The 19,721-nt window shown below is 37.6% G+C and overlaps 2 protein-coding genes across 2 annotated transcripts; one reads left to right on the top strand and one right to left on the bottom strand.

Annotated features, from left to right (window-relative positions):
* Positions 1 to 7,991: 7,991 nt before the first annotated feature.
* Positions 7,992 to 11,746, top strand: LOC121758401. The gene is made up of 2 exons (XM_042153805.1): positions 7,992 to 8,468; positions 11,625 to 11,746. Exons 1-2 carry the CDS (start codon positions 8,162 to 8,164, stop codon positions 11,699 to 11,701), a joined length of 384 nt encoding a protein of 127 aa, XP_042009739.1. The 5' UTR covers positions 7,992 to 8,161; the 3' UTR covers positions 11,702 to 11,746.
* Positions 11,747 to 11,771: 25 nt separating this feature from the next.
* Positions 11,772 to 18,837, bottom strand: LOC121758399 (transcription factor TGA2-like). The gene is made up of 11 exons (XM_042153804.1): positions 18,663 to 18,837; positions 18,498 to 18,574; positions 18,339 to 18,400; positions 18,184 to 18,264; positions 17,861 to 17,929; positions 17,726 to 17,785; positions 15,883 to 15,960; positions 15,787 to 15,811; positions 15,439 to 15,716; positions 12,129 to 12,380; positions 11,772 to 12,045 (listed from the first exon to the last, which is right to left on the bottom strand). The coding sequence occupies exons 1-11, from the start codon at positions 18,701 to 18,703 to the stop codon at positions 11,899 to 11,901; spliced, it is 1,170 nt and encodes a 389-aa protein (XP_042009738.1). The 5' UTR covers positions 18,704 to 18,837; the 3' UTR covers positions 11,772 to 11,898.
* Between the last annotated feature and the right edge of the window lie 884 nt (positions 18,838 to 19,721).

Here is a 19,721-nt window from a genome sequence, read left to right as displayed (position 1 = left end):
TTCCAGGCGACTTTACCGGTGGCATGAACAGCACCAATCAGCAGCAGCAATTTCCGTTCCGATTGCCGCCATCCGAAATCCTTCACGACCCTGCTTCCCAGATCCGGCAACGGAAGAGATCACTAGCAGAATTTTCAGCAACAGAACCAGCAAGGCTTCTCTCCGCCGCCATCCATGGCCGGAATCACGGTGTGAGGAGGGGGGCAGCGTGATCAATTATGCTATATTTATGTCACCAGATATTGGATTACTCTCCTATTACAGAGGAAAATAAGTGATGAACGTGAAAAAAACGGCAATACATAGTGAAATTTCATAATGTAATTTCCAAAAATACCCTTGGCCTATTTTATATTATTAAAATAAATAATATTTGTTCCATTAAGATGTGTGGCTGAGATTTGTTCTCTAGTTATACACTTAAGATTAGTTATATCTTGATCACTATCCTATATATATATATATAGAGGTGTGATCAAATACAAACTCTCTAAAATACAAACTATACAAACTATGTCACCGGAGTGTACAAATTATGTAAACGGACTGTACAAATTCTGTCACCGGGGATCGATGTCAACGGAATGTACAAATTATGTCACCGGGGGATGTACGGAGTGTACAAATTCTGTCGACGGGGGTGTCCAAATTCTGATTTTTCGATGTCAAAATGTTGACATTAGAAAAATCTCTTATATTAACCGTTGATTAATTGTATTAAGTGAATATGATTAAAGTTTGTATAGTTTGTATTTTAGAGAGTTTGTATTTTATCACACCCCTATGTATATATATATATATATATATATATATGGGGTAGTGATATATACAAAACACCTCCTTAGTGTAGAACTAGAGATCAAACTATAATCATTAGATCAGATTTTGGATGGATTAGATTAAGAATTGGACATCATATTTCCATAGTTCATTCTTAACTCGAATTACTTCATCCAGGGGGTAATTTGGTACTTTTGTAATTAAGTCAATGTTGTTAATTATGGTATGAACGAAATTAGATTACAGATTAAGTGTGATTTTATTCCCATCTTCACCATTTTGTTTTTTCCGTTCCATTCCTCTCTCACTCTCAATCCGATTCTACGATTTCTTCTCAACGAAAGAAACCTAGGGTTAAGGGTTCATTGCGCTCCCGTTGACAGTGTAATCTAACCACAAATTGGAAAAGGTAAGTGAATCGATTGATGTAATTTTCTTTTGCACCATTCCTCTACAATCTATCTGAATTTTTCTTTTTTGGTGGTAGTGTGTGAGGGAAAATCTGGAATGAAACCCAAGAATTAGAGGCTACAACCAAAGGTTTGACGTAGTTTCCACTTCATTTTTATTTTTATAGTTTGGTTAATGTTTCACTTCTCTATAATTTTTTACTGTTTTGGTTATCAATTCTGGATATCTCAGTGATCAGCAATATATTTTGAATCCTTCGATTGGGTAAATTTGTTTCATCTTAATTTTGTATTATGAATTGATTGCAGTATGTGAAGTGATTTAGTAAGAATATGAATAAATTATATTGTTCAATGAATATATTTGTTTTGAAATTTTCAAAGTAGATTCATATTAACATAAAATGATTACATATTTGGGTGAACTTATTACATTATAAGATGAAGAAAGTTGTTTATTAGATGAAATAATTTGGTATGTTGTAACTGAATCACTTCATATTTGGTATGAACTAATTTGTTCTATGGTGATGTGACAAATATGTGTTTTGTTAGGAAGTTGAGTATAAGATGAAGCAAGTTGATTATTAGATGAAGAAAGTTGATTATTATATGAAATGATTACTTACTTTAGTTTTGAAATTGGATCCATTTTCAGTGTATTTGTGGGGAGTTATGATTGTTTATTAGATGATCTGATGTGAATTCGTAGATATGTGTTTTAACCAAAATGCTTGATTAAATCAATAAAATGGTTGTACTATAAGATGAACTGTTTCTCATCTATGATATTTTATTAAATTAATAAAAACATGTGAAGTTATTATTATATTGTAAGATAAAGAAATGTGATTATATGATTAAGTGATTACATAGTGTAATTGTAATGAGTTGGTTTTTTTCATAAATGCAGGAAAAAGCCATGAATACCTCAACAACAAACGCATATAACATCAAAGTCAAGAGGCGAGCAAATACAATGATATTGATGCAGAAAAAATGTATCAGATTACATAAAAAAGAATTAATGTAATTCTTGGTTTATGTTTTGGGATACTTTTGAAATTGGCACTGAACATTTCTACAAATTTTATTTATGTTCAGAATTTGTGTACACATATTTCACCTTAGTTAATGATTGGTTTCATTTAGCAATTCTCCATCGAAATTTATTTCAGTCACCTTCCATCACATTTTTCATAGTAAAGTCATTTAAGCATAAAATGATTCCATATTTGGGTGAACTTATGACAATATAAGATGAAGAAAGTTATTTATTAGATGAAGTAATTTGATATGCTCTAACTGAATTTCATTATAAGATGAAGAAAGTTCAGTTTCTCTTCAAATTTTTACTATTTTGGTTATCAATTCTGGATTTCTCAATGATGTGCAATATTTTTTTTGAATCGTTTGATCGGGTAATTTTGTTTCATATTAATTTTGTAATATGAATTGGTTGCAGTACATGAAGTGATTTCATAAGAAGATGAATAAGTTATATTATTTAATGAATATATTTGTTTTGAAATTTTCAAGTAGATTCATATTAACATAAAAATGATTATGAGAAGATGAATAAATATTTAATGATATATTTGTTTTGGATTTTTCAAAGTAGATTTATATTAACATAAAATGATTCTATTTTTGGGTGAACTTATTACATTATAAGATACCGAAAGTTGTTTATTAGATGAACTTATTGTAATATAACACTCGAACTAACTAGCAAAAATACTTCATTAAGTATGTAAAATATTTCATCACAACTAAAAGAAATTTCAACTACGTAACAATTTAAAAAGTTCAGCAACTAGGAAACTACATTGAGACATAATGATATTAAAGCTAAGCATTTCTGAATCAGATACTCAATGAGAATGCATCATTTTGACAAATATTACATATTAAAATAGTCGACATTCAGATGAGTCGTCTTCTTCTTCATGCCAGGATCAAATAGTCGACCTTCAGATAAGTCATCCATTATTGTTCCCTCGTCCCGAAAATAATTTTCTTGGGAGACATTCGCAGCTTGTCGTCGGTTAACATCAGTTATGGGAGTGGGGTTGTTCATGTTATCGATTGACATCATAGAAGAAACATTTATAGACGTAGTGTTGGTTGAATTCTCCATGGATCACGAAATAAGTATATCAATATAAAAAATGAGTCACGATCGTTGCATATCGAACGACTTCAGAAGCAGAAGTTGAACAATGGAAAAAATGAAACATGAAATTCATAGAGAGATTTCGAACGGTGGAATTGAGAAGGAAAAAATTTCAAGAATTCATTAAGATTAAGAAGAAGCAGTTTATCTTGGATCGTGGAGTGGAGATTTTTTTCCATATTTGTGTAGCATGAATCTGGGAAACAAAATTGCACAAGATTGGCATTTACTAAAAAAGCCTTGGTCCGATTTTTTTGAATAAAATAATGAGATTTGGTTTTAATTAATATGACTGTTAGATTAAGATAATTGAGGGATGTGATTTGGTCTCTGGTTCGGTCATTAAAATTAGTTCGACATTGAATACAATCCTCTATATCTATATATATATATATATATAGTTGTGATCAATGTCGAACCAATTTTAAAGACCGAACTAGAGACCAAATCTGAGCCATTAGATCTAGTTTTTTTGATGAGATGTGCTGCTGTGTAATTTTTTCGGTCTTCATTACAAGCCCATTTTACTTCATTGTATATGTTTATTACTTCATTCCGTACGTAATACCTTGAAACTACAACATGTTTTTACTTTCTTCCAGTAGGTTTTGAAATGATTCAACATATGTTTCGTTTGAATTCATTGACCTGAGTTTTTACTTTATTTACATTAAAAAATGCAATTTATTCAAGTGCGTTTATTACTTCATTCAGAAACGTTATTACTTTATTGGATAATGTTTTTACTTCATTCCAGTAGGACTTCGAATGCTTCTACACATACTTCATTCCAATAATTTATTACATCATTCCATGTGTTTATTACACCATATCAGCGTTGTGGCGGTGGTGATAGATATTGTAGAGAGAAAGAACGGCACGCGACGGGGAAACCGCATTTACGTACTGAATGAAGTAATAATCCTACTGGAATGAAGTAAAAACCTACTGGAATGAAGTTAAATCTTCGTAACATGTTAGTATGACTTATTTACCTTCGGATGAATTAAAATAGGCTCGTGATGAAGGCGAAAATAATTGATAAATTTGTGTCTCTCATCCATAAAAAACTAGATCTAAAAACCCTAATTTGGTATGGTTCGGTGGTTCGGTCTTTAAGAGTGGATTTGTGAATAATGGGAATCTATATATATATATGGGGTGTGATAAACTACAAACCCTCTATAATACAAACTATACAAACTTTAATCCTACTCACTTAATACAATTAATCAACGGTTAATATATGAGATTTTTCTAATGTCAACATTTTCTACAAATCTGTACACTCCGTTGACATCGAACAATCAGAATTTGTACACCCCCGTTGACAGAATTTGTACACTCCGTTGACATCAGCCCCCGTTGACAGAATTTGTACACTCCGTTGACATCACCCCCCGTTGACAGAATTTGTACACTCTGTTGACATCAGCCCCCGTTGACAGAATTTGTACACTCCGTTGACATCAGTTTGTATAGTTTGTATTATAGAGAGTTTGTATTTGATCACACCTATATATATATATATATATAGGGATGTATTCATTTCCTTTTCCTATATTTCCTCCTTTTTCCTTCTTAATATCAGCCATTAGATTAGAGAAATGGACGGTCCAGATCAACATTGGGTAATTAATCCCGTGTTGCATTATTGTCCTATTTTGTGCATTATGAGGGTACAATAGTAATCTAATAATGGCTGGAAACCGCTACGAATAATGCACCACATGGTCACGAGTAATGCATATAATTGCCTATATAATGCACAATATGTGAACTGCAATGCATACGAACAAGATGTGTTGTGTTATGATGTTTGACACATGTTTCTTGTTTCCCCTAAGGGTTTAATAAGCTTAGGGGCTAGGGTATAGTACGTAGACATGTATGTAATCTTCACATGGTAACGAGTAATGCATATAATTGACTATATAATGCACAATTTGTGAACTGCAATGCATACGAACAAGATGTGTTGTGTTATTATGTTTGACACACGTTTCTTGTTTCCCCTAAGGGTTTAATAAGCTTAGGGGCTAGGGTATAGTACGTACTCATTAATAACAAATTATAAAACGATACGAATAATTCACCAAATTGTCACGAGTAATGGATGTTATTAACTATATAATGCACAATATGTGAACTGCAATGCATACGAATAAGATGTACCATGTTATGATGTTTGACACACGTTTCTTGTTTCCCCTAAGGGTTTAATAAGCTTAGGGGCTAGGGTATAGTACGTAGACATTACTAAATGCACGTATGTAATCTTCAATCCGTTGATTAACCCATATACACAATACCTCTAATAATGCATAATATACTGAGATAATGACAATTAACAACTACATAATGCACTACCTAAACCAAATAATGCACATACGTATATTCCAATAACAACAATTTGTTAGTAATGTCTACGTACTATACCCTAGCCCCTAAGCTTATTAAACCCTTAGGGGAAACAAGAAACGTGTGTCAAACATCATAACATGGTACATCTTATTCGTATGCATTGCAGTTAACATATTGTGCATTATATAGTTAATAACACCCATTACTCGTGACAATTTGGTGAATTATTCGTATCGTTTTATAATTTGTTATTAATGCGTACGTACTATACCCTAGCCCCTAAGCTTATTAAACCCTTAGGGGAAACAAGAAACGTGTGTCAAACATCATAACACAGCACATCTTGTTCGTATGCATTGCAGTTCACAAATTGTGCATTATATAGTCAATTATATCAATTACTCGTTACCATGTGAAGATTACATACATGTCTACGTACTATACCCTAGCCCCTAAGCTTATTAAACCCTTAGCGGAAACAAGAAACGTGTGTCAAACATCATAACACAGCACATCTTGTTCGTATGCATTGCAGTTCACATATTGTGCATTATATAGGCAATTATATGCATTACTCGTGACCATGTGGTGCATTATTCGTAGCGGTTTCCAGCCATTATTAGATTACTATTATACCCTCATAATGCACAAAATAGGACAAATAATGCAACACGGGATTAATTACCCAATGTTGATCTTGACCATCCATTTCTCTAATCTAATGGCTGATATTAAGAAGGAAAAAGGAGGAAATATAGGAAAAGGAAATGAATACATCCCTATATATATATATATATATATATATATATATATATATATATATAGAGTCCCATTATTCACAAATCCACTCTTAAAGACCGAACCACCGAACCATACCAAATTAGAGTTTTTTGATCTAGTTTTTTATGGATGAGAGGCACAAATTTATATTTTATTTTCACCTTCATCACAAGCCTATTTTAATTCATCCGAAGGTAAATAAGTCATACAAACATGTTACAAAGATTTAAATTCATTCCAGTAGGTTTTTACTTCATTCCAGTAGGTTTTTACTTTATTCCAGTAGGATTATTACTTCATTCCAGTACGTAAATGCGATTTTGCCGTCGCGTGTCGTTCTTTCTCTCTACAATATCTATCACCACCGCCACAACGCTGATATGATGTAATAAACACATTGAATGATGCAATAAATTATTGGAATGAAATATGTGAAGTCCTACTGGAATGAAGTAAAAACCTTATCCAATGAAGTAATAACGTTTCTGAATGAAGTAATAAACGCACTTGAATAAATTGCATTTTTTAATGTAAATAAAGTAAAAACTCAGGTCAATGAATTCAAATGAAACATATGTTGAATCATTTCAAAACCTACTGGAAGAAAGTAAAAACATGTTGTAGTTTCAAGGTATTACGTACTAAATGAAGTAATAAATCTATACAATGAAGTAAAATGGGCTTGTAATGAAGACCGAAAAATTCACACAGCAGCACATCTCATCAAAAAAACTAGATCTAATGGCCCAGATTTTGTCTCTAGTTCGGTCTTTAAAATTGGTTCGACATTGATCACAACCCTATATATATATATATATATATATATTCATTTCCCATAAGTCTCTTATTAATGGAGTTGAAGATACATCGTTTCCAGCTTTATATATTCATCGATTTGAGATGAGTTTCCATCCCAACAACAGTATCATTTGCTTACCTTGCTTTCAGTCAAAATGTGAAGTACTTGTCACTTAAAAGTGTGGAAATAGTAATTCAACGTGGGAAAGCATTCCACCATAAATGCAAAACAAAATTGACTAGCCTTTTGGTGCCTTAATTTATGAATCCTCATTGATTTGCTTAAGACTACTATTCACTTAAATCACCCACAATAACAAAAAAGAATTCCAAGATATGATCTCTAAATTGTTTTAGTAGGACGAATATGTTGGATTAGACACGACAAATTTTAAAATCTTTTATTATAGTTAGACAGTTTATTCTATACATATTTTTAAGGTTTCCTTATAAACCAAACCCAACATTGTTTTTATTGCGCCATCAAATAAATACCATGTGATATCGTATTACATTCCTTCCCCTCAATTGTAGTAATATAGAAATTAAATGTACAACTGGGGAAAAAAATCTCCAAGGGGTTTTAAAGCAGTTTAAGGCTTTTAATACCGAAATACGACTTTATTAGCAGAATATTCAATGCAAGGAAAACTGATACACCCAATTAATCTCAATAAGAAAATTTGAAACCCAAACATGCACTACACTTCAAAAATAGGCATATGTGATCAAATAAATAAATATACTGTTTATAATAATATCTCTCAATTACTTTGCCATTTGGAGACCTGTCCACTGCCCTTTCTCCAGCCCGCGACTATATTAACCCTCCATTTCATGCAATTTCTCATCCATGGATTATGACAGGATGCAGGAGCCCTTCGAGGAGGAAGATGACGATGTTTTCTACTGCGAACTTCGCAGGCAAGTCTTGCAATTGACAGCTGAAGACGATGACGATGATGTTTGTGATGCGATGGTCCGTAAACAAGGCCCGTATGTTGGCGCTCCACAGCCTGTTTGCTATCACGATTGGCCCGGGATTGACGAGGGCTGCGGTTTTGCTGCGCCTGCATGGATCGTCAACTTGTGGCGAAGTGGAAATGGGACCGGTGTTTTCATACCTCAAGGAGTTCAGTCTAGAAGAACAGACAGATCAAGTATGTCTCTCTCTCTCTGTATGCTTCTATCACCAATTGATCTGTTTTAGACAGATCAATTGGTGATAGGAGTGAGTCATCTGACTTATTGATACAAACCTCTATTATTATTATTTAGTTTAGCTATTATAGGGATTTAGCATATCTTTTTCTATATCTTTGTTTTCTTGTTCATTAAGTCAGTAGCAGGTCCGGTCCTGAGTTTTTATTGGCCCGGGGCGGAACTAAAAGAGGGGCCCCATAATAATACTATAAACTAATAGTTTAACAGTGTGCTCTTGTTTCTTGCTTGGACCTGGCCCAGTAGCATGTATATACTCATGTATGTATTTAGATTTTGGAGGCCCCAACGTTTTGGGGGCCCGGGGCGGGGGCACTGCTCGACCCCCCCAGGGCCGGGCCTGGTCAGTAGCATTATAAATAGGATAGACTGCTATTTTTTTTATTCATTCAATCAATTAATGAAATATTTTCTCCACCAAGGATAACGTGTGTTTTTCAATCCTAACTTTGGATTCCCTCCGCCGATCCTAATTGGACTCCGGAATATTCTATCAACCGTCGAGTTATCTGCCCGACGGGAGCGACTCCCGCGCACAGAAACTCTGCCACCGTCCGCCGAGCCTATTGGTCGCCGGAAATTGATCTCCACCACCGAGCGAAACTCGCCGCCGGTGCTTGTTAAGGGAAACACCCTTAACAACTGGTGCTTTCATCGTGATCTCACCCTCCCACCATCTCGAACCTAAGCTACACCGCTGCCCGACGGAAAACATTCCGCGCACAGCAACTGCTTTGGTTGTCGAGTCCCGCCTGTCCGCCGAGCTCTAGCCGCAGGACAACACTACTTCTGCAACGCCTGACGGGAAGGATTCCCGCGTGCCGCGTCGAAGTCAGACGATCATCATCCACCACAGCCACGCCTCAGTCCGTCAACATGTCATACGACTACGCCGGCTATCGTCGTCGTCAATACGACTTCCCTCAGGCCACACAGCCATTCTGTCCCTACCATCCGGCCCAACCTCGCCGTGTAACCAGTTGGGACCCTCCGAGCAGCCGAGTGGAAGTACTCCGTCCAACTTGGATCCACCTGATCGTCGCCCACGGCCAAGATACCAGTCCATCGGGTACCGCGATCGCGCGCAAGACGCTTGGCCCCGACACCGCGGTGGCTACGTCGAGAGGGGTGGCCACCTATCTGATCGCGGAGATCATCAGACCCAATTAGAGTTTGATCGCTACCCGCTCAACAGGAGGACCGCGGCTACCCGACCGTTGACCGGCCCCGACGCTCGGAGACATGCTGGGACCGACCGCCCTCGGGAGGAGGTGAGAGCGCTAGTCCAGCCCGCCTCCCACCAGCCCCGCTACTCCACCGAAAAGCCAACGCGGGACCTGTACAGTCAGCCAGCGCGTGTGACCAGTCAAACTCCAGAGCAGCCACGTGTGCCGCTAATACGGGTCTCCCAAGCGGAGAAGTCAGAACGGTCCAGGTTGGGTCTCTGCTGGAACTGTCCCGAGAAATGGGTGATGGGACATGTGTATAAACAACGCATTCTCTGTTATGCGGATGATGGGGGGGAGTTTGAGGAGAACATTCAAGATGAGAATTTAGCCGAAGAGAAAACTGATAATACTCCCACGATAGTATTCGGTGATGATGTTCCCCATGACATTAACGATGTTCACAATAATGACGCTCCTCTTGATGTTCAAAACAACGAGTCCCCTGGAGAGTTCCTCAAGAACAAAGCTATTGTCAAGAACGACAGTGAGCCACCGCAAGTGCTCGTTGGGGTATATGATGAGAAGATTGGTGAAAAGAAGGAGACATTGCTAGAATATAAAGAGGAGGATGGTTCTATTGGTGAAGTGGAGAATATAATCGCCTCACTCAATGTTGTTCAAGTGTCATCCAAAAATGTTGTTGGAAATTGTTGGGGCAAGAAAGGAGATGGTGCTTACACCGATTTGCCCGTAATTGCTTGTGTCTATGTGGATTTGAATGTCGATGATGTTCCAAGTATGAATCATCGATCAACATCGCTCGACAAAGATGCAAGGTTGATCCCTTTGAGTAATGACATGCCATGCTTGGGCATTCTGGGAGGCATGGACAAGCTTTTCGATTTGGCAAGGAATTTTTCCGACAAAGTTGGGTCTCCTTTGTTGATTTTTTATGGAAGTGAAGAAGGGAGACGTTCATCTGTTCGGTGTGTGTTTGATCCAGGAGGAGTTGCCTCGCCGAAGCTTCTGCTTTCAACTCTCCTTTTTGCTTCGTGGTTCCCACCTTGAGGACAAGGTGGATTTTAACCGTGGGGGAGTTGATACGAACCTCTATTATTACTCCCTCCGTCCCGCTTTAGCAGTCCCGGTTGAGTCGGGCACATGTTTTAAGGGGTATTAAAGTGTGTAATAAATAAATGATGTAGTGGAGGTTGGGTCCCACTTTTCAAATAACTTTTTTACTTTTTTGCTTTTAAGTGTGTAATAAATAAATGATTTAGTGGAGGTTGGGTCCCACTTTAAATGATGTAATAAATAAATTGATGTAGTGGACATCAATTTTTATGCACCGAGTTCAACCGGGACTCCTAAAGCGGGACACCCGAAATTGATCAACCGGGACTGCTAAAGCGGGACGGAGGGAGTATTATTTAGTTTAGCTATTATAGGGATTTAGCATATCTTTTTCTATATCTTTGTTTTCTTGTTCATTAAGTCAGTAGCATTATAAATAGGATAGACTGTTATTTTTTTTATTCATTCAATCAATTAATGAAATATTTTCTCCACCAAGGATAACGTGTGTTTTTCAATCCTAACTTTGGATTCCCTCCGCCGATCCTAATTGGACGCCGGAGTATTCTATCAACCGCCGAGTTATCTGCCAGACGGGAGCGACTCCCTCGCACAGAAACTCTGCCACCGTCCGCCGAGCCTATTGGTCGCCGGAAATTGATCTCCACCGCCGAGCGAAACTCGCCGCTGGTGCTTGTTAAGGGAAACACCCTTAACACTTATATAGTGGTTTCAGTTTTTTCTTTACACTGATGTGAGATTAGTTATAGTTATTTTTGTTTCATTTACCAAACACTGTCTGTGTCTTTGACTTTGTCTTGCCTCATTTGTTGTTGTGTTTTGATGGTGCAGGAAGGAAGAATGGTAGAGGAAAGGGACACAGAAAGGGACACAAGCGAGTAGAGAGAATGAATCATTTTCTACTATAGCATAGTATATGTATAGATAAAATGGATATGTATGGATTTATCTGTATTTTCATAGTGAAACATATATACGTGAGTGCAATAATACGAAAATCATAGATGAATTTATAATTTTGCAATACAATCAGATTCTTGTTGAATAATGGATTACTAATCAGGATGGAGTAGATTCCATTCACAACAAACAAAACATGGACCATTCATTCCTTGGGGCGCGCTAGCCACAAGGAGCTCAGAGCTCTGAGCCTCGCCTGGTAGTCATTGATTGCAAGGAGAGCCCGTGCAGCTTGGCACGGGCTCAGTATCCGCTGCAACTGCTGCAATGCGTGCATCCTAAGAAGGTCAGCCTGGGACGAAACAAAGGTGAAGACTGTGATGTTTGCAGAGGATGAAATGAAATACAGAGTTGATGAGAGTGTGTCTACTCTACCTGATGAAGGAAACTCTGAATGGTGTGAACGTTCGACATTGCAGTAGCCATGTGGCTGGCGTAGTCGACCAAGTCCCCAGAAGAGTGAGGAGCAAGAGAGGACGAGGAGAGCGCGAGCGTGAGCGAATGCTGCAGAGCTTCCATCCCTTGAGAGAGCGCATCCTCTGCATGCTGGCACGACTTGTGCAGATTAAATATGCAAACCAACTGCTCCTCACTCAGGCTGAGAGGCTGCATCTGTTTCTCAACCACCTGATTCCAATTCATGTTGGAATAAGGAAATTAATTAATTAGAGAACAAGAAGGCAAGGGATGAAGATATGGCAAGAATAAAAAAGGAAATCAATAAAGATTATGGAAAATCAAATAAAAAGGACATTAGTATAATTAGAATATATTTTCCATGTTTAGCTAGAATTAGAGTCTATATATAGTTGTGTAACCATGGAGAGAATAGAATTCAAGTCATTCACAATGTAATCTTTAAAGTTCTCCCCGTCTTTTACTTTCCGCAATAATATTTTATTTTCCGCATTATATTTTGTAACATGGTATCAGAGCAGGTTCGATCATACGGATCGACACTGTCTATATATATATATTAAAAAAAAAACCCAAAAAAACCCCCCAAAAAAATCTTCTCTCTCACAATCGATCAAATTCTAAGAGATGGGTCGCGGCAAACTGAAGATGGAGATGATTGAGGAGGAGAAATCAAGAATCCTTACTATGAAGAAGCGAAAGAAAGGGCTAATCAAGAAACTCCACCAACTCACCACGCTCTGCGACGTCCCCGCATGCATGATCTTCCACGACCCCACCACCAATTCCACCTCAGTCTGGCCGGAGGAGGATCCTGACCAGGTCCGCAGCCTCATCGAAGCCTACAAGGCCAAGAAAAATGACCCCAGTGGCGGAGTAATGGAGTACTTGCTGTCGAATTTCTTCGACCAGCGGCAGAGGCAAGCCGAGGAGGAGCTCGAGAAGCTGCGGAAGAATAATGTGGAGGGCATGTTTCCGACGTGGGACGATCGCCTCAACTTCATGGATGAGGCCCAATTGAGGGAATTGGCTGCCACGGTGCGCGGCAAGGCCGAGAACCACAACCAACAGAGGAGGAGAGAAAGGAAGCATTGTGGCGAAGGAGGTGGAGCCAGTAGTAAGGCCGCAATGGCTGATAGAGAAGCGTTGATCGGCGCAAGAAGCCAATCACGGAGGAACGGAGCAAAGGCTCCATGGAGTTAAGCGATTACTCACTGATTTGGAGGTGGCAGCGCGCCCTAGATCCGTAGATAAAATCTGAATTCACGGTTTGTCCGGCCGAGGGGGAGAGGAAGAATGCGACCGAACAACTCCTTTCCAAATCGATGATGGACGTGAAGGCCAAAGAAGACCGATTTGATATTGCCGGAATGGCCTGAGAGAAGGTCTCCATTTCCTGCAGCAGTGCCTCCGGAAAAGGAGACAAAGAAGTTGATAAATTATCCGGCCTAGGGGGAGAGAAGGCCACAACCGAAGAATGACTATCAGACCAAAGGAAAAGATGACGAGTTATCCGGCTGAGAGGGCGAGATATTGATCAACCGAATGACTCGTCTTCCAAGCAGAACCACTAGTGGAGAGAATACTGCTGGAAAAGAGCTGAATTCCAGACACAACCGTATGATAATCGATCACTGCTGCAAAGGTAGTCGTGCCGGATATGGAGAAGATGGCTGGCCCCGTCGAGAGAGAAGAAGCTACTGCCTAGGGCAGCCAAGATAGAGAAATTACTTTAAAATGGATGAAGCGTTTGGCCGAGGGGGAGATATCAGCCACTTGCCAAACGATTCAATCTCCGAATCAAGGAGAGAATTTCCGAGGACAAAGGCGGAGCAGCCAACGTCTGCGCGGCGAGGGGGAGAGAGATAGCGTCGCCACACAGCCGCTATGAAGAGCTGGTAGGAATGGGATGTCGTCGGGAAGACGTCGAGAACCTGTTGCCAAAAGAGGATGTGATGGTATGCTCGCTAGTAATGCAAGTCCAATGACTGGCGAGAATGTAAAGCCTGATTATGGACGAGAAGAAAGGCTGAGAAGTGCTGTTGATAGTGGAGCCAGTAGCAAGGCTACAAAGGCCACCGAGAAAGCAGACATGATGCGCTATCTATGATTGACATGATGCGCTATCTATGATTGACATAGAGGCTTGGGAGTTGCCATGAAGAATGACGAGAAGAAATCCAATAGAATGATCGGAGAAGGAGGGACTCCCAATTGAGTTAAGAAGAAAAACCCAGAAATGGCAGGTGGAAGACCCAGTGACGGGGATGCACAATTGATGGCAATCACCTTGGCTGCCGGAGGACATGTTATCCGAAAAAAAAAAGCCAAAATTAAGCTTTGGACTGCAAATAGAGTCAAAACTGTCTGATTTAGCTCCTCGACATGAGTCAAAACTGTCAGAACTAGCTCCTCGACAAGAGTCAAAACTGTCAGAATTAGCTCCTCGACAAGAGTCAAAACTGTTAGAATTGGCTCCTAGATACGAGCTAAAACTATCTAAGATGACTCCTTGATATGAGTTAAAACTATCTAAGATGGCTCCTAGATACGAGCAAAAACTATCTAAGATAGCTCCTAAATATGAGTAAAAACTGTTTAGACAAGCTCCTTGACACGAGTTAAAACAGCCAACAAAAAATTGAAGAGCTCCTTGACACGAGTTAAAACTGTCAACAGAAAATTGAAGAGCTCCTTGACACGAGTTAAAACCGTCAACAGAAAATGGAAGAACTCATTGAAACGAGTCTAAACTTTCAATAACTCTTTGATACGAGCCTAAACAATCAATGATGAATTGAAGAAGCTCTATGATACGAGCATAAACTGTCAATGGAAATTAAAGAACTCTTAAATACGAATATAAACTATATATCAAACTAAAGATCGTGCAAGTTAAGTGCCGAAAAAGTCGACACTCAACTTGAGGGGGAGTGTTGGAATAAGGAAATTAATTAATTGGAGAACAAGAAGGCAAGGGATGAAGATATGGCAAGAATAAAGAAGGAAATCAATAAAGATTATGGAAAATCAAATAAAAAGGATATTAGTATAATTAGAATATATTTTCCATGTTTAGCTAGAATTAGAGTCTATATATAGTTGTGTAACCATGGAGAGAATAGAATTCAAGTCATTCACAATGTAGTCTTTAAAGTTCTCCCCGTTTTTTACTTTCCGCAATAATCTTTTATTTTCCGCATTATATTTTGTAACAGTTATTAATCAGGTTCACACATATGTTAGCTCAAAAACGATGAAACGACACCTTGAGCAAGTCCGAGGAGCGGAATCCGCCCAGCCACATCAGTAACCTCTCCGCGGGAGTTGTCCAGAGGCCAGAGAGGATATGAAACATGTCGGATCCAGCGCCAGCGCTCTTGATCCCGTGAAGGTCACCGTAGTGAGAGATGACCGCATCAACCAGGAGATGCAGAGTGGTGTCGTTGCCTTCACAGGAGATCAAGGATGATCTCAGCTCATCCATGAGCCTCTCGTGTTCGCCTAGCCAGCGCGCGTGATCCCTGTCGAACGCATCATCGCGCCCTGCAAATCGTCCACTCATGACTCCAAACTAGCACATCTAAACATCAAACTTGTAGTAATCTTCACTCACCTATCGAATGCCTCTGCTTGCCAGCCTGCATTTTCACAATCCAATTCTTTTAATATTTGTATGAAATTTCTAAATAATAGTACAACAGAGACATACCTGGTGACGTGCTGTTTCGAGTGCCTGATCCAGTTGTAAGAGTCTTTTCTGGCTCATCTCTAGCTCTTCAACGTATGCCTGTCCAAAATCAATTAGATCAAAAAAAACTGGACCTAAATTTTGGTTTTTAATTCAATTCTATTATTTTCACACAAAAAATTAAATAAATAATCATTCATTTTTATTTTAATTTGACATTACTAGAAATATCTTTAGCAACCGTTCAAATATAAAATTCAAAGTATTATTGGAAAGCTTTTGGCCATACATCTATAATACTGCATAGTAGGAGTACTAAGGATTAAATTTTCACAATATTTTTTCTGGCTACTTTCCGTAATCAAAACTCAAAAGCAGTACTATGTGTTATACTAGAACACTATCATCGAGATTTTTTCAGTGAAAACATTCAAATTTTACATTACAGTTTAGAGGATCAAACATAGTTAGGACTGATGTCGAATTCTAGAAGGATTAAAATTCATACTCTATGTGCATCAAAAATAGTTTTGACGGTAGACTGTCACAGTTTTAATGCAAAATTAGTAAAATAAAATAGAGAGAAAATTATTAAAGTACCGCTAGTGAAAACTGAGATACATTCCATTTAGGAATTTTTTTTTCATAAATACTCCATCCGTCTCATTCTAAGCGACATGTTTTTTTTGGGATGTTTTTCTCTAAATGACACATTTGTAAAAATAGAAATATCATTTTCTCTACTTTTTCCCTCTCTCTTACTCTATTTTCTTATTACTCATGTCACACAACAAAACTACATAAAATCTCGTACCGAAAAATAAATGTTCTACTTAAAGTGAGGCAGGGGAATAGATAGAGATTAATTTTGGTACAGATAAAACATGATTATTTTTCATAGAATGAGGTACTAGTACATTTCTTGACCAGAATACTAGTGGGTATTTTACAAGCGGCTAATCTTTCAAAAATCACAAATGATTCATGTGAGTTTACTATTTATACATAAAAAGTTACTCCATCGTTCTCAAGTTATTTGAGTTGTATTGTACTTTGGATTGTCTCAAGTTACTTGAGTCATTTTCGCTAGACACCGGAGACATGGAAGGGGGCCGCTATGCCTGGGGTGGCAGGTGTCCCCCTCCATTGTGGGCGGACGATAATTGGGCGACGACAGCATGAAGAATCAGCTAGGGCGTAGCGACGGGCGTGGGTGGAGTCGCTGCATCGGCCAACGCCCGTTGTGGGCCGGCAAGCCGTGACGGGGCGTGGGGGTGAGCTGCATTGGAAGAATAAGGAGAAGTTGGGGGAAGAAATGGTGGTTCCATTTCAATTGGTTATGCTTTTCTATTTTAATTGATTATGCATATATGTAATTACCCATTAATTATGTATTTTTGCAATTAATTCTTTTAATTTTTTATTAACGGTTGCCTTAATTAATTCTTTAATTTTTTAATTACCTTAATTAATAAAAATTGGTGGAATTTCTTAATTAATGAAAATTCAATGCATAAATATATTTTTAAAATTTACTAATTTTTAAATATTTTTTATTTTTTAAATATTTTAATGAAGTAATTTCATGTTATATGTTGTCTTATATTTCAGTTTTAAAGTGAAATAATAGTGCAAATTAATATGAGAGGTGCGGGGAGAGGATGTCAAAACTTGTGTTCTGCAATTCTAGTGCAGAAAAAGAGGGAAATAATGATATGGCGGGAGGGCATCCAATATGAATGACCTTATGTGTAAAAATAAAACCTCTAATTTCACTTGCTTTGTTTTATTTCCTACCCAGTTATAGACTTAACCCATTAAATCTAACTTTCTTAAATTAAGTACCATAGGATAGAGGAAGTACTTTTTTTCTCATTCGACTTTTCCTCGCTGCTTCCCGATTCTGAGCTAGTTTCACGAGTTTCTGAAAAAAGATGAAATGAATAACTAGAAATCTTCATTATAGTAAAAATGAAATGAGAGTAGACTAATAAGTAACCTTTTGGTTAAGAAATCTCCCATTGGAATGACCACTAGAATCCCCAGCATTCAATCTTACTCCAGCTAACTAACAAAGATGAAACCAAACTATAAATCGTTAATCAAAGACAACCAAATAATTGAAAAACCTTTGATTTTAAGGTATTATTATAACGATAACTAATACCGAAATTGTACTATTTCCAGAATAAAACAAACCAACATCTTGATTTAACAAAATCAATGACCATGTAAAACCTAAACTACTTTCGACATAATCTTTAGTAGATCAACAAAAGAATATGAGGGGATAAAAAGAAGATAAAACCCTGATTTTTATACCTCATTGTGAGTTGAAGTGTGTTTGTGTTGGAAGTGATCTGCTACCATGGGATCATCCCACTTCTCAAACTGCCCTAAACTCTGACAAACCAAGCACCAAACAAATTTCATAGATGAATTAATTAGTCTTTTCAAAAGATTTCATTAAAACTTACTCCACCGAATTGCAAGCTACCAGAATCATTGCTGGCTTTGATTCCATTGTGCATCGAGAATACTACAACACAGTAACATATTTATTGAATCCAAATATCAACAAAAGTGTACCATTTCTGAAATTTATTTATGAGAGAAAGGTGCAATAAGTGTACAACTTGTTATGTCAGCGGAATCTACGTGTTGGATTCCATTTCCAGCAGACTCATTTCCATTCCAATCAAATTCATGACTTCTGCATTCACATTTACTCTACTCAAAACATGCAATAAAATAATTAATTCAACGGTGAAAAAAAGCAAGAGATTTATAGTTATTATGACCTTGTAAGGTAAAAGGGATCAGAGTTGAAGTTATGCATCATCTCTCCCACCTTCACTGTGTGTCTCTGCAACTGCTTCTGAACTACCCTAACTCCATGTAGAGAAGAAACAAATGCTAACAGCCAAGAGATAAAAAGAGTATAAATGAGTAGGGAAATTTCGGCAGCATTAAATCCTTTCCTTTTTGAAACAAGATAACGAAATGATGATGCGATTTTGATCCAGCGACTAACACAACCCCATTAGTGCGTCATCATGATCCGCTCTCATTCGGATCAATGGCCCCACACCACATTTCACAACTTTATCATCAATGTTCATCGTGACTTTTATCGAACTTCCTCCGTCCCATAATAGAAGTCACACTTTCCTTTGTAGTTTATCCCACAAAAGGTCACATATCCTTTTTGGAAAAAGTTCTCTTTCACATTAATATAAATATATTATTTTCTCTTTCCACTTAACACACAAAACAACACCTCTTAAAATCTTGTGGCAATCCCCAAGTGTGACATCTAATATAGGACGGAGGGTGTATTTCGTAAAAAAAATGGTTTCATATTTCGATATAAAGGCCATTATCAATTTGTTACACGGAGGGAGAAAATCAGTGGCATATCATATGTAGGATTTCATTTCTAGGAGGTCCAATAGGGAGTAGTATTTTTTTTATATTTATCCTCACTGCAAATAGTTGTATACGGATGGTAGGAAGTTACGAGATACATATAGATGAATAATGAGTGTCGAATAATAAAAGGGTGGTGACAATAACTCCCTCTGTCCCGCTAAATGTGAAACACTTATTTTTCTACACGAGATTTTGTTTATTGCTATTTTTTCAGTTAAGTAAAAAATAATAAAGTAAGAGAGAGAAAAATATAGAAATATTTATGTTTCTATTTTAGTGGGGAGTAATAAATAAGGAGATTTATTTTATTGCAAATTGTGTGCGAAATGAAAAAATAAAGTGTGTAAGTTAAAACTAAAAGCTCGTGTATATTTGATAAAATGAGAATTGAGAAGTATTCTCCTCAATATTTTGTTTAACTGTTTAAA

This window comes from Salvia splendens, chromosome 12, assembly GCF_004379255.2.
Source record: "Salvia splendens isolate huo1 chromosome 12, SspV2, whole genome shotgun sequence".
Classification (NCBI taxonomy): Eukaryota; Viridiplantae; Streptophyta; class Magnoliopsida; order Lamiales; family Lamiaceae; genus Salvia; species Salvia splendens.
Note: the sequence above shows the minus strand (reverse complement) of the source record. Positions and strands in the feature narration are given on the sequence as shown.

Coding starts and splice junctions, on each gene's coding strand:
- LOC121758401 (XM_042153805.1), top strand. CDS start 8,162: ATGGATTATGACAGGATGCAGGAGCCCTTCGAGGAGGAAGATGACGAT. Junction 8,469..11,624: donor TAGAAGAACAGACAGATCAA/GTATGTCTCTCT, acceptor TTGATGGTGCAG/GAAGGAAGAATGGTAGAGGA.
- LOC121758399 (XM_042153804.1), bottom strand. CDS start 18,703: ATGATGCATAACTTCAACTCTGATCCCTTTTACCTTACAAG. Junction 17,786..17,860: donor GGAGATTTCTTAACCAAAAG/GTTACTTATTAG, acceptor ATCTTTTTTCAG/AAACTCGTGAAACTAGCTCA. Junction 12,381..15,438: donor GCTCCTCGGACTTGCTCAAG/GTGTCGTTTCAT, acceptor AATTGGAATCAG/GTGGTTGAGAAACAGATGCA.